At 41.0% G+C, this 16,148-nt stretch overlaps 1 protein-coding gene across 1 annotated transcript in view; it reads right to left on the bottom strand.

The window, feature by feature from the left end:
• The window catches only part of frem2b (FRAS1 related extracellular matrix 2b), a 106,322-nt gene that overhangs the window by 37,915 nt on the left and 52,259 nt on the right, over window positions 1-16,148 (bottom strand). Inside the window, exons 5-6 of the mRNA XM_053687480.1 lie at window positions 15,400-15,525; window positions 14,504-14,755 (exon numbers count right to left, since the gene is read on the bottom strand). Of these exons, the coding sequence (XP_053543455.1) occupies window positions 14,504-14,755; window positions 15,400-15,525 (378 nt within the window). The remainder of the gene's footprint in view (window positions 1-14,503; window positions 14,756-15,399; window positions 15,526-16,148) is intronic.

Below are 16,148 nucleotides of genomic sequence, written 5' to 3'. Positions count from 1 at the left end.
ACATATCAACTTAAGACCGGTGAGGGAATGACTGCTTAAAGCTGCTATAACGTGATAACGGAACTGTTATCCTTTATTAAATGTAAATGTACCGAAACTGTCGGGAAGTTGCTGTGGTATGAGAGGAATGAAACACTTCAGGAAATCCTGTTGTAATTAATCAACTTCAGGGCAGTAACAGTAACTAAAATGCTTTATTCCACACTCATTTTGGTATCAATATGTTAGATACTCCTAGACACAGTAAAAAAAAAAACAAAAAAACAATCTTCACATTAGGAGTCATTTAAAGGTGCGTAAAAACATTTGGCTCTCATTCTTGGTAAACACTCTGAAACGTGTATTACACAGCACAGGTTTCGAGCTCAGGTCATGCTCCTGTGCTTTTAAAAGCAACACTTGCTTACTGTTCATCTGTTCTTCTGAGAGCAGAGAAGCTTAAAGTGCCAGTGTCGCTCTTCCTGTAACAACCCCCAACCTCACTTCACCAACTTGGAATGAAATCTTCTGATAACAAAAAATAGATAAAAGTAAAAGGAGCAGGCCAGGGAGATGCCTTTATTCATCTGAGAGATGTGCAGGAGGTGAGGAAATGTGTGTGTGTGTGTGTGTGTGTAGGGGTTGCAGTTGGCAGTAAGTCTCTGAGGAGTACAGGGTGTTGGTCACATTCACACTCGCTAATGGAATGAACTTTCCACAGCTTTGCTTTTGCACGACTGTAGGTTTTTTCCCCCTGACTCTTTCCAAAAAAAACAAAAACAACAAAAAAAAACTCGTCCTAGTAATTATTTCTCGGAGAAGAAAACGGACGAGCAGCATCTAAATTATCGGTCCGCGTTCTTCGTGAAGTTCACCGCGCAAACGCGAGCAGTTTTATGCAGGGCGTGCATCACAATCGGGCCAAAAGGAGAGGGAGATGGTCCGATTAGCGATCGATGCTGAAATTTCACGCATGATGTTAGGATTTATAGGTCGTTACACTTTCATTAAACATGCTGCTGATAGGTTGAGATCTGCAGACAAACTGCAATGCCTTCTAGATCAGGAGTTCACAAACGTTTAAAAGTCAGGGACAGCTTTATCCGTGCTTTTTAAATTTCCTGAACTTTCCACCCATGGAACGTCCGTCCGTCCTTTTTCCTGTACGTCTTAACCTACACAGGGTCGCGGGGGAGCCTGAAGAATCCCACAGGGAACTCGAGTGTCATATCACAGCACAACGTGACTACATTTCCCATCCTGCACTGCGGCATACAAACATGGCCGCTATGGACTGCGACTCCCAGAACACTCACATTCATTCTAATCACGCACACCTGCATCCAACTCACAGCACTCACAACCACAGTATAAAGAGACTGTTCACACACCGTACCGAGCGTTTATACCCTGTTCCTCATTTTCGATTCTTGCCTCGCCCAGTTTATGCCTGTTTGCAGATCGCCCGACCCGTTGCCTGTTTTTAACCACATTATTGTCTCATGATTTGGATTTGCCTGCCTTCCCGTATTGATTAAAAGCTCTTATCCGCACTTGCTTCCGTCCTAACCTCCATTACATTAATTACGTGACATCGAGGCACAAGGCGGGGGACATTCTGGACAGGGTGCCAACCCATCGTAGGGAACATTCACACACACACACACACACACTCATCCACACACTACGGACAATTCAGAGATGCCTACAACGCATCTTTTTGGACTGGGGAGGAAACCGAAGTACTCGGAGGAAACCCCCGAAGCACGGGGAGAACATGCGAACTCTCATTAGGTTTCAGTTGACATTTTCTAATGATGGATAAAAGTTAACTCTCTAAACCACTCTAAATGAAAAGTCACCTGGCTATGCTGCACGGACCCCTTCTTGAGATAAAATGGAGGGGAAAATGGTCAAAAACCGAATTCGTTTATTTGTTCATTAAAAATAAATGCATATTTATGAAATAAATGTAGCAGCATTTCAATTTGTGGATACCAGAAGCGACTTATAAAATTGGACAATCAATCAGCGGTTCATAACGAACGTGGAATGAAGACAGCCTCCTCCAATTACAACCCAACTACCGACTCAAGCAAATCGGCCAAGTATGAAAATGCCATTAGCGCGTTGGGAACATCCTGACGATGTTATTTTTATTTTGGCACAAATTCAAATGGGTTTCGTTTTGTCACAGTGCTTTTTCTGTCATTATTGTTGAAGATATTCATACCCCCTGCATCGACAAACATATTTAATAGTAATTTACGCCAATGAGGCAACGTCCACCAACTGGTACAAATAGCCATAGCAAAAGCAATGTGGCTTAACATCGTTTTCTTGACAATTTACATGCCTCATATGCGGCAAAACAGCATATCGTCATATTGAACTAATTTGTTAACACGCTGGATAGAAATGAAGGTAAAGTAGGAAAACGCTTGCCATTCTTTTCACTGCTTGAGCTCCTGAAGTCAGTTTTTTTTTGTTTTTGCTCCCAGGGTCATTCAACAATCTTCATTTGAGCTGACAAAATACAAGAACAGCCCTTAAGATGGGAACTGATAAGGACAAGTTGATGAGGACGTTATAAACGTCACTGAAACTCAGGATCGGTCTCTTTTAATAACCATCCCGGTTGGTTTGCATGGAACGATACCCATTACTCTTGTCAGATGGGATTTATACGGAGAAGTGGGTTGTTAATTATGGATGATTCATCTTTTAAATTTATTTATTATTTTATTGAACACGTTTTTATTTATTCATCTTCAGCATCCACTTTATCCCGTTCAGAGCTGCAGTACACACTGTATTCCTGTCTGTGCAAAGATTAAACCATCTTTTACTCACTATAAAATGACCTGTAGAAATAACCCAAGGTATATATATATCGTTCTTCTGACAGCTTTACTATCACTTAAATAAGTCTGAAATAAATTGATGCGCCGCCGGAACAGGAATCGATGCCCTTAATGACGTGTACAGCAGTGTTCCTATATGAAGCTCCCGATCTAATCACTCTCAGGGGGCTAATAACAATATCAGTCCTATGATGTACTACACTAATTTGGCTGAGTCTCAGGATCCAGATGAAAAAAGGCAGGTTTTAAAGGCAGAGGTTTCGAAAAGGTGAGAAGATCAACCCGTGCACATCTGGTTCCTTTGCTTCAGGTTGAGTTGGGAGAATAAAGCACTAATAACAGGCTGATGACTTCACCCAGCTCATTCCTGTCTCCCCGGACGTGCTCCGCCGCTCCAGTACTCACTCTGTATTATTCACGCACATTTAATGGTCTACTTAGCATGCCTGATCCTCATGTACAAGCATTTTCATGTTTTACAGCTGATTTTTCAGGATGTGAGCACAGGCAGTGGAGTCAGCACCAGACCATAATTAAAGACAGCATGAAACAACATGTTCCTTCCACCTGAAGCACAGATTTATTGTGTATATAGGAAACATTATGCTGCCTCGTGGTATGTAATAATGCTGAGATAAGACAGCAGATGTGGGTGGGCATTCGGTTGTGATGAATGTTGCTCACTGTACATGTGTGGGCTGCTTGTAACAATAGACATATTTCAAAGCCACAGTGACTAAAATCCACGTTCTGTTCATGAGCTAGTTGAGGCCGTCATGAGATTTTCAGTATCTGTATATTAAGGGTCGAACGAATATTTCTTTTAACTTGTAACTCGGGAAAAAAAAATAGCTGACTAGTCGCCTTTCACATAATTAATGCAAAAACTGTTTAAGGACCGAGCTATTTTAGGTTGTTTTACTTGTGCAGCCAAGAAAACGTCAAGTTGCACTTAAAATAACAGCCATACACAGGCTACAAATTACGTCTCCAGCTTCAGCCATCCATTTTCTGTATCCTACGTAGGTTCACGGGGAGCTTGGAGCCTATCCCAGGGGAGTCAGGGTTCAAGCCGGGGGACACCCTGGACCCGTCACAGGGCACAGTCGCGCACACGTTCACACACTACGGACAATTTAGGGAGAACATGCAAACCCTGGAAGCGTGATGCTAACGTGCTAACCGGTAAATCCACTACGATCCATATATTCCAAGTTCATTGCTGGTAAAAAAAATCCATGCAATAAATGAATAAAGCAATAAATCTGTGTGTCACAGTGCGTTATCTCTAGACGTACCAATCCTTAAAATGCAATCATGTAGACAAGCTAGCACCTCAGCTGAAAACGTTCCTCCTGAAACTGACAGCGCACAGCACAGAAGCTACTTACGACTTAATCATGAATGGAGGATGCAATGTGTACAGCAGCACCTGAGAGGTTTCTCCACCATGTTCAACTCCTGCCACAAGTAGTATCCTAAAACGAGTCTGGTTCGGTTTCTTTGACCTCACACCCTGGAGGTGTGAGGCGAACGTGCTAACCACTAAGCCACCGTGCGTCCGTGTATAGTTGTCAAATGGATCAAATGAAGTTCAGCCAAGGCATGTCGTGTCTAAATTCAATCCTTAAACGTATTCACTTATTTCCTGTGTCAGGAAGGATTGCACCATATTTGACCTATTATAAAATGACCCCAAGTGTACAGTGTATATACTATATAGCATAAACATTTAAATACAGGTATATTCGATGCTCAAAAAGACTCATCAACCGTGCGACATGTCTAAGGTGTATAAGTAATGCGCATATAAGTATATTTTACATACATGTTATGTGCTAAGCGTGTAACCTATGAACGATCAGATTCTAACTGTACGGACGAGACGGGACGCCAGAGGAAAATACCGATCATGTACATCATCCCGAAGTGTTTAATTCCTGTAACAGAGTAATCTGGAAATGTATTACTCAACCTGCCTTTCCCTCATTTAAGACAGCATTTACTAGCCTTGCACAAATGGGGAATTATGATTGGATGAGAGAATTTTACGATGCCAGTGAGAAGAAAGTTAAAGCAGACAGCATTTCAGCTTTATATTTTGTTTCATATGTTTAAGTACTGTTGTATATATTCAGTGATGTAAATTATAACGCATTTTTGCAAGAACAACAACAACAACAACAACGACAAAAGAGCCTTAGAATTCCAAGGTCTTAAGTTTCTATTTACTGTCTTCTTTCTGCCCTGAATTTGGCCTTGATCATTGTGTGCACCTGTACTTCCTCTGTCCCCCACCTGCGTCTTGTTTTGTCTCATTACTCACGGTGTTTACATCCCACTTGTTTGTCTGTGCACACTTCAAAGTCGTGCATGCTTAATTGCTGACATTCTAAGCCATATTTTCTGCCTTTCAAAAGTGTCAGTGTTCCAGTTTCTCTGACCCTTTGCCTCGTCAGTTTCGAGTTCTGGTCGGTTTTTGGTCTGCGGGTTCGCTTGTTCTTTTGGCCTTTCATCTCCCGAGCGTTTTCTTTCCTCGGCTCTAGCGTTCAGGTTTTTAAAAAAAACAAGTCAGGATATCTTTCATGAGTGAAGTTTGTATAATCTGACCTTTGTGTTTTGTCTACAAACCAAAGAAGAGCCCAAATAACGAGGCTAAACAAATACGTCCAAATGCTCCCGGGTCCAGTTGGTTAGAAACTGACTCTTCATTAGTGCCAAGTGACTTGTTAGAACTGTAGTGCATACAGCCCTAAATTCCATAAGGAAGAAGAAGAAAAAAACAAAAACGTTCAATTTTACAGAGTATGAGAAAGTCTGAGGTCATTGACAACTTGACAGTTGGAGGTAAAAATAAACCAAGTAACCATAGACACCAGCCAACTCCATTTTCCTTTTTTTGTGAAGAATGCTGCACGCAGTGTCTAAGCTGTCACCAAGACCTGGACTGATTTCAGATTGCTGGAAGATGGCCACACAATAAGCTGACTTATGTCTGGTTGGGTTAAAAACAGCCGATTAGGTTTCAGGTGCATGCATCGTTGTTGGAGGTGAAGGAACGTCGCTGTCAGACTGCAGCTTCAGGCACTGCTTTTTTCCCCCCCGTCTTCTTCTTCTCTCTATTTTTTTCTCCCCAGCACTGCCACCAGCCAAGGCTCATGTTTGCAGAGCAAGATAACAATAAAAGCATACACAAAGAGTGTCGCCACAAAGCCTTGCTGCTCACCGCCCTGTTTATTCATTCCAGACAAAGTCATCGGTGCGAGACAGGATCAGCATGCCAACTGATACGCTTAAGAGGCTTCCGATTGTCACTTACCACCACTAACAGAACTTCAAGCCTGGATAGCACTGTTCCCGATAACACACAATCACCTTTCTTCTCTTTATCTGGTAGATTAAAGCCATCAGGGACTCTCTTCACGCTGAAAAGATCCCTCACTCACGTCTGGTTAAGCCATGTTTATGAAGACTAAGAAAAGAAAGAATTCTCAGTCGTCACCGTGTTGTAGCAAATTTTAACGACAGAATGATGTACCTCATTTGTCTATATGATGATAATGTGCCAGGGGTCGTTAACTGGTAGAACACGGTCCAGACTGACTGGAGAAAAAAAAAAAAACAACCATAAAGAGCTGATTAACATACGAAAGAAGAAACCCTTGTCCTTTTTTTTGTTGTCGCTTAAAACATCAACCATCTCGGCTTCTCTCGTAGCTCGGTAGCTCATCATGAAAGGAAAGCCCTTTCCCAGGCTTTTCGCAGATACCTTATTTTATTTCATTTACTCTCTGATCAGCGACACGGCTTGTTTGAAACAAAGCTATCGACGAAAGCGCAATGTTTAAACACGATCGCGCAGAGCAGGCGTTCGTTCTTCACTTCATGTTCAAAACAGATTTAATCTGTTTCCAAGGCATGGCGTGGCTCCGTAGCATTAGTCGGACGCGCTAACATGCAGTGTAGGTGGGAAAAGAAAAATAATAATAATGTAACCGCTTCAAATCGATGCGTCTTAATTACAGCCATGAATTAATCACTGATGGTTACGTCAGGGGTGTCATTATTGAGTCACATTATACTTTGTCCAATGCAAAGTGGGCCAGAGCAAAAGAAGAATCAGTTTCGTATAGAGCAAGAACATATAGATGTCTCTATATTTTGGCTCTATAATGGCTCTTTTGGAAGAAGACGGTTATTGCAAGATCAACTTTTTAGCTAGCTACTGAATAATACTAAATCAATGGCACATTTAATCAGTAGCTGATCTGATGGCCTTGAGTGGAATAACAGACTAGCTCTGTTATAAAAAAAAATAAAAAATTAAAATCAATTCAATTATGGTCCACAAGACACTTTTAATCTAAAACGCTAAAGATGTATGATTGACAGTCCTGGTTTAAGCATTAAAAGTTACCTGTTGTCACCGTGCAGTCATGCTTATTTGCTTATTTGGATCCTTGTAAGTGAACTTCACATATTATACTTGAAAATCCCTGTGATACACCATCCCTCATTATAGCCATTTACTCAGTTAGGCAAATAAAACTGTTCACAGCAAGAATGAAAATTACAAGTGCGAAAGGTATGAGTGTCATGGTTTGCAGTAAATGGCTTTTATTTATTTGTTCCTCCTGCTGTGGTTGCTTTAACTTTATTCAGAGAACGGTTTCTGAATCAGCATATCTTTCTGAAAAGAAGCAGGATTTCCCAGTCGTTCCCTCAGATCTTCTGTTAATAAGTAGCGAATGAGAAAAACTACTCAATGAACATGAAAGAATTTAGATAAAAGGTGAACGCGGCTCAATTCCACTATGACTGAACGTGGTACGGGGACATTTGTTACAACCGTGGCAACGTTTTTCACATCTATCCACAAATCAATTTCCACAGTATCCACATGTATTCGGTCGAAGGTTTCAAAACAGCGAGCCACCAGGCAAACACTGTATCTGTACGAGACGTGGACACATTTTTCATTCCGTAGGGAAGTTGTGGCTTAGCAGTTAAGGCTCTGGGTGAGTGATCAGAAGGTCGGGGGTTCAAGCCCCAGCACTGCCAAGCTGTCACTGTTGGGCCCATGAGCAAGGCACCCTCTGTCCTCCAGGGGGCGCTGTATCACGGCTGACCCTGCGCTCTGACCCCAGCTTCCTAACATGCTGGGGTATGTGAAGAAAACAATTTCACTATGCTCTACTGTATATGTGACCAATAAAGACTCATTATTCCAATCCACTGCAGTGCTGGACATAAAACAAAGATGACATAAAACTTTTTGGGACGCCTGCTGTCATCTGGTGCCATCATGCCACTCATGTTTTACATTACATCACTGATATTGCATTTCACAGTCAGTAGTTATTAGTCACATGAATTCACCATGAATTTTCATGTATCATTATCTAGCCGGAACGTTATCTAATTGGAAACGTCTGATGTTTACTTTGAAACAAGCGACTTAATGATTGTTGTGACTACCACTTGCCAATCTTCACCAATTACTGCTTGTTAGTAGCATCTCTGAGCTTCTCAGACAGCATGACTAACGATCAACTGGGTCTACTAGAGACTTCTTCTTCTAATAGCTACAGCTTGACCGTCAATTTTTAATCCACGTTTGAACAGATTCCATCCTTATCGGTGCCTGCACAAACGTACTTGCAGACAGCTGACCTAGTGCATCACGAAAAAACCTTGGAAAAGGACCAACAGCAGTTCTAAACTCCTTATAATCATCTTTACTTAAAAAAAAAGAAAGAAAGAAGAAGCTTTTAGTCTTAGGAAAAGCTGACATTCCAGCCACTTGATCTCTCACCAATCGGCTCATATGAAGGTTTTTCCCTTCATACAATTGCAACCAGTGTGGAGATATTCCAGAAAGAACTACACGGTGGCAATGACTGAACAACACGCGGGATCTCTATTCAGGACAACAGCTGCAACTGTGGAAATTCTTTAGAGATTACCATGAACGATCGTGTCAGACGTTAAGCGGATTAAGTTACAACAGATGAACATACCGCTAAGAGTAAGAGTAGCATGTGATGTGTACTGGTAAGGTTATGGTCAGATGCTCATTTATTGAATATAAGACATGTATGGGAGTAATAAGCGAGACAGATTCAACAGGCTCAGTGTGCAAACAAATTGTTTGTTACCTCCATCACAGTTCATCTCCTCTCAATGGGGTGTCGCTGATTCTCATTTAGAAGGGAGGATGGATGAGTTATTTTGCATTACTATTCAAGGTGTGATGGGAGTTGTTTGTACATCATTATTGTACCATTCGAATCTTATAATCATGCTTATGCTTCTAAGTCTGCTCAGAGCTTCTGCACTTGTGACCTTCAGCTAGCGGATGGTCGCCCATGGAAACGCTTCGGAATAACAGTAGGTAGAAGAGCAATGATATGCAGTGGCATCCAGAACTGAAGGGTTCTGTCTAGTCTGGTTTCTTCCCTGTGTCATTTCAGAGAGTTTTTACTTGCCACTGTTGCCTCTGGCTTGCTCATTAGGGATCTAAATCAACATCTGGATTTCAGTCAAGCTGCTTCCTGACAATTTTGTGTTGTACAAGTACATCTGAAATGATTTTAATTAACTTGTATTCTACAGCAGGCTGGACACCATGCATTGGTTTACCTTACTCAGGCATTCAAACTTCATTTGCCACTTCAAAACCTATTTTTACTTTCCCTCCGGCTGCGTAAGATGTAACCGTTCCAATTATCTGTAAAATGAGGAATTTGCAGTTGGTGCTGCACCTTTTGCACCCAGTATGCACACTCTAGACTAAAAAAGTTAGGCGGACTAGAAAGGAGGGAAGGGGAAGGGATGTGAGAAGAGGGGAGGGCAGCCAAAGCCCGGAGGTGTTGCTGAACAAAAGAGGCACCATGAGGGTGATACGATAAAAGAACACCCCCCTAACTACGCCTGCAGATTTACGATAAGGGAATGCTAAGAGGAAGCACGCACACCCACACGGTCCTGCCTAGTTAAATATTTATTTCCGCCACCATTTTTATCCAATTCTACCTGCAATCACAAGTTAAATAGATTGCTGGCCTTCATTCCTGTCCTTCGGTGAGGTAAACGAACCGTACATGTTCCAAGCAATAACAATGGGCCACCACCACTATGGAAGCACACATTTTTGGCACTTCATATTAAACGCCAACTGGTTTCCAATGCCCTCTGCGTTTAGCAGGGATCCAACGACAACAACAAAAAAATCTTGACACGAAGCTAGATTAATTTTTAAAGGATCACACAAGCTGTTTGCCGCTCAGTCAAACGTCATCATCACGGTGTTTTGGAATAACTGTCGCTACACTATTGGCAAAATCATCCATTCACCCTACCCTCAGGTGTGCCTCTTCTATTCTTTGCTTTTACGCTTCATGAATTATAGGTGGAAAATCGTTTCAAGGTTTGAAGCAGCGTTCAATAAATTCCATGAATTTAAATGAAACATTCAGTGTAAACTCTCCTTCATATTCCTGAGCCGTACTCGAACAAAGCCTCCATCATCATCTTGAATGCAGTGCAGGCTGAGGGTAATTAGACAGTGACACAATTTTTGTTGATTTGCCTCTGTACATTGGATTTGAAGTGAAACTCATTGGATTCATTTCACACTGGATTTGAAATGAAACAATGACAAATAGGTTACAGGGAAGAATGTCAGCTTTAATTTGCAAGTATGCCCATGTCGAATAAGTGAGGCTTATTCAGAAGGAATTACAGACGTTTTAATGCACTGTCCCATGTTTTAGAGGACTAAGAGTGATTGGACAAATGAACTTGCAGAGGCCGGGGCTCTTAGAGGGTTTTTTTTTCTCTTTTTCTTACCACCAGGCTTGTCCATGATAAATGTTAATGCTCAGTAGGCTACTGGTTTGGCGACAGACTTGGCTGGAGAACCACATTCCACATTTATCCCTGAATATCTCCATAGTTGCATTTGTAAGTTGTCCCATTGAATGGTGAATCATGTTCCACAGAGTTTAAGAGTTTGATCTGAACATGCTCCTGTGCACTTAAGAATCTGTCATGGTTTCCCTTTTTCTTCCTAAGGTGATCTGTCAGTGGTTTGTCGCCGGACTGTGTTCACCCGTTTCCTGTTTGAACATTTTAACCTCATGTACAACCCTTTGCATTAGCCAAGTTTTAACATGCATTTTCCCTATGTTCTCCAGAGCCCAATCCTTTCAACCCATGGAATCACCTACGACATGTACGCCACTCTTTAGGCCAGCCTGCCCAATCAATGACTCTGGCCAAAGACTGCGCTTTCTTGCTTTCACAGAGGAAGCCATTGTTACACGTTCTGCCATCATGCTGCCTCCTGCCATTGCAGAGAACCCTCTCACACCACCTCCTGCTGTCACCAAGGGAGCAGTCTTTCTACCTCCTGCTTTTACAAGGACATTCTGCCACCCATCTGTGGGGAGGAGCTCGAGTTGCCCAGCTCTGACGCAAGTATGCATTTAACTTCTATTTGTTGGTGTCGGTGTCTCATATTCTGATCCTCTCTTCTCTGATTTCTGTGTTTTACTGATACACCCTTGTCTGTTAGTTTCATTTACAATTATGGCTATTTCTACGATAACCAAGTCTGCCTGCATTTGGACTCTCATTAATAGGCAGTGGTTTCTGGATCTACCCTAATAAAGCAAACACTTGAGTTTACAACTTGCCTTCCTGCCTTTACTCACCGCACATTATAGAATTCATACTATTTTCTTTAACTCCTTCATCTTCATTAAGTGTCTTGGTCAGGGTTGCATTGGATTCATACAATGGGCAAAGGAACACTGGGCACAAGGAAGGAACAGACCCTGGATGGGATGCCAGTCTATTGCAGGGATTCATACCATCTGCTTGAAGTAATATGAAATAGATTTGGACCTCAATTCCACATGGACGTTCTCGCTGTGGTCGCTGGGACTACGGTTGCTGCGATGGCCTTGGGACTGCGATTACCACATGCAGTTTTACACTCAGGTCTCCTTTAGTGAACAGTGGACTAGTTCAACAAACAGACTTCATATTAAACCATCATGAACTTTCTTTTACTCTCACACTATCCGGCGTTACCCAGATGAGGACGGGTTCCCTTCTGAGTCCGGTTCCTCTCAAGGTTTCTTCCTCGTATCATCTCAGGGAGTTTTTCCCTCACCACCGTCTCCACCGTCTCGCCCAATAGAGATAAATTCACACGCTTAAAATCTCTATCCTGTGTTTATATGTTTCTGTAAAGCTGCTTCGAGACAATCTATTGTAAAAAGAGCTATTTAATTGAATTCAATTTGAATTCAATTTAATTGAATTGTTGCTGGCAAAAGTTTTGGTAGCAACCGCATGTCTTTATGCTGTTATTCCACAGCTTTGCTAGAAGTCCTGATTCTGGAAACAGAGATAACAGCTATCAGTCATGCTTGTTTATGTCAAATGCTTATTTTTATTTAATGAAGGCGATGGAGAATTTCAAAATGTCATATAATTACTCAAAACATTCAGAAAAAAAAAAAAAAAAATCCATACATGAAGCAGCATGCTACCCAGTCATAAGGATCTTACCATTTTTAGACCATTTTGTAACAAATCATACGACCAAGAAAAAAAAAAAAATCAAAGTTTTATCTCTTGGGAGGAATTATTCATCATTATTCACACGGAATCAAAATTCAGCTGTATTTGTTCAGATTTGCACAGTTCTCATCATGTTGAACTGATCTGCAGTAAACAGTTCAATCAATGCAACACATAAATAAACGCTACAATAATGTCCCGGGATTAGAGAGTCAGGAATGATTATACAGGAATATACAGCTGGCTAATAAAGTGGACAGCCAACTGTGCAATTATTTATCGTCCCCCATCATGGCAGATCCCAATATCAACCAATAGAGATGTAAATAGTCTCAAATTAAAGCTGACAGTCATCACATATAACATGATGACGCACAGAACCACCAAGAAATGACCTCGACCATCACCTTAAATCTATTGGTATCTACAAAATGTACTAGAAAGGGTCGGGGAAAATTTGGAAATCATTATACTCAGCATGACCCTTATACGAGAACACCCTGTACTGTTTGCTGTGAGATACTGAGGCTGGCAAATAAGCAAGGTACAACTGAGATTATGGAACAAAACAGGACAAACAGCATTTTTCACGATCTTATTATGTCTTGATCTGTTCGGCTTCCACAGAACACGGATAATAATGTCACGTGTGTTCCTAACCGGAGGAATCACTACACACCTTTCCCGTTTTGAGACTGATGGTATTAAGAGTGAATCTGAAAACACCAATCAATTTCAGATCAATTTCACACTCAATATATGGTTCATTTCCACACTCGACATCATTTCCTTCTTCATTCACCTGAGCTGAACGCTGGACCTGATTTACAATGACTGGCAATTTTTGCAGAATGAGGTGTGAAATCACAAAATGATCACCCCTATTTCTTAGGGGTGTATTTAAATTGCTTTTAAACTACATAATAAGCATTAAGCAGTGCTATTTTCTTTAAACGCAGAATTCATACCAAAGTTATTAGAGCGTAGAAATGAGCCAAAACTTCACCCAGTACAAGTTTGATAAACCACTGGAAAGCCCGAAATCACTCTCAATATACAGAGCATGTGTTATAGTTTAATATTTTTTATGTTGGTCATTCATTTTCTGTTTCGCTTCCTGTTGAAAGAACAGATTGGTCAATAATAGTGTTTTTCTACCATTACATTTGTTAAATTTAAGCTATATTCAATGCTGTCCAATTTCAAAAGCAAATAAATTCTTTTTTTCCCCCCCCACAATAAACAGTAGCAGAAAGCGTGAAGCTTTAGACGGCTCGAGAGACGTTGCAAGTGACTGGACTATGAATATATATACATATATATATATTTTTTAAAAATTTATTCTGTGTGCTGTCACAATTAATGTGTGCATAATTTAGGATGGTAAATCAAGGTCATGAATTGCACAGAATGCAGGAAATGCTATCACGAATTAATGTGATGTGAGGGGAGGAAATAAAAAAAAAAAAAAAAAAACTCGTCCATGGTTCAAAGGATGAGCTGACCGAGCAATCTGTTACAACTACAGCTCAATAATATTTTATAAAATCAAATCAAATAAAAACAGGTTCCTCAAGATAAGCAATTAAGAAACAGTCTCCTCCAATGTCATATGTTGACCATTTTTAGAATTTACAGACATTTTAATTAACTGTGTCATGTTTAATATTAATATTGAATATTTCCCTAATATTGACAGTACATAGGTTTTTGTTTTTGTTGTTGTTATTAAATAAATATTTCAGCATGACATGTTGTGGTTAGATCAAACAGTCAGAGAGTGTTGCTGGACTTAGCACTGCTCCTCATTCAAGCTGATATCATGCATGAAAAACTAGATCAGAATCATGTGCAACTAAACACGCCTCTGTTTTAGGTAAAGTCTGCCTCACTTGCATCTCCCGTGTGCCTGACTGAGTAGTGCTTAAGTCCGTAGATATGTCTGAGGTCTGAATGTGCAAAATTTCAATATTAACTCCTTAGTGCTTGGAATATGACCCTATGAGAACAGATCTAACGGTTTCCCTGGAAACAGCTTTGAAACTAAAGATGACTGAGCTCCTTACCATCATCAGAGTCAGGCAGGATGGTGATCCTGGTGGTGGGGAACTCCCGGCCCAAACGACCCCCCATGGGCATGCTGAGGCTGACATTAAAGCTTTCCTCGGGCTCGTACAACGAGTCGTCGATGACCACCACACGGCATGCCTTCTCGATTTCGTCTCGGTCGAAGCGCAGAACGCTGACGTGTTCTTCTGGACGCGAGATGTAATCCGAATAGGACAGTACTGTAGCGGGGACAGTACCGGTGGCTGTGCCTGCAAGGTATGGCAAGTACAGACTTGGGTAAAAGAATGATGGGAATCGTCATTTTATAGTTTACTTCTGGAGACCTAATGACCCTCAGGACAAGGCATGGGAACAGATTCACAGGATTAGTCAAGATGTCTGATTATTATCTTGAAAATGATATAATAAATGCGAAGGTTATAGTTATTAATAGCCATCCTCCACGACCGTAATAAAAATACTAGCAAGCCTTAACTAATCAAGCCAAACCATTTTGGTCACACTAAGTTGCCTTTTAAGGACATGGGGCAGAACGAGAGTGAAGATAAAAAGAAGCTTTGCATTGATATTGATCAGCAAATGATATTGCGTATCATGGTTATAATTGAAATGATAGGATTATTACTATTACAAGTCCGAGAAACGCTTAAAAAAAATACATTTTTAGACTAGACCTGTATGTAGAATACAGAAAACCTGAGACAATTAAGTCAACAGATGACGGAAGGATGGACTACGGATGAAAATGAAGCAAAACTGCCATGTGGTTGAAAAACCATCTGGACATTCGGGGTAAAAATCAGCAATTAAGATCAGGAATGTTTCCTATAAATAAACATGTCGAGAGAATAGGTGATGTTAACAGTCAAGCTGTGCGACGTTTCCTGCGTACCTTGCTGTGTAAAACAGACGACCATCAGTTCTTGACTCACGTCTCCGGACCGGCGGACAGGAATCAGAAACTCTCCGACGTCTTCTTCGATCGGGTATGTTGCTGAAGGGATGAACACTGTCGACTCTAAAGAAAGTAAAAATCACACCGTTACAGCCCACAGCTAGCTCAAACAAGTTTACATCCATCGCTTTGTGAATACAATAGAACAGAAGGGTTCTGTAGTACTTAATGTTTAATAGAACTCTAAGAATACTTAACTTTCTTCGAGTGTAAGATGTTAAAACTTGTGAACATGCTCCAGTGTGCAGTGGATCATGGGAGAGGAATCGATATCCTCCTAGAGGTACAAGGCTATGCAATAAACTCTAGTGGCCAGAAAATACCTCAAATCAGATGGTAATCATTTTCAGCGCTTTCCTTTAGGCGGTCGGGAACTGAACAGAGATGGAGAAGATAAGGTCGAAAGGAAGATTTTCGAGGCTTCTCTCGCATTGCACGAACCAGAGCCAGTGTGAATGTCAGAGTATTTTTATGCTAATGTGGCCTCGGCTCGCTGTTTTTGTGTGTGTTTGTAACCTTTACTTCAACTACACACTTGTAGCATAAATATTTTCAGCTTCCCTCAGACTTGTGACCTTCAAAAACACTGAAACGGGCGTATAGACCTGAATATACAACGTCTAAGTGTAGATTTCTAGGATTAGGCTTAAAAAACAAAAACATGATTCATCAATTCAAAAAAGGAA

Source organism: Ictalurus punctatus, chromosome 17 (genome assembly GCF_001660625.3).
Source record: "Ictalurus punctatus breed USDA103 chromosome 17, Coco_2.0, whole genome shotgun sequence".
NCBI lineage: Eukaryota > Metazoa > Chordata > Actinopteri > Siluriformes > Ictaluridae > Ictalurus > Ictalurus punctatus.
The sequence above is the reverse complement of the archived record's forward strand: the minus strand, read 5'-3'. Positions and strand labels throughout refer to the sequence as shown.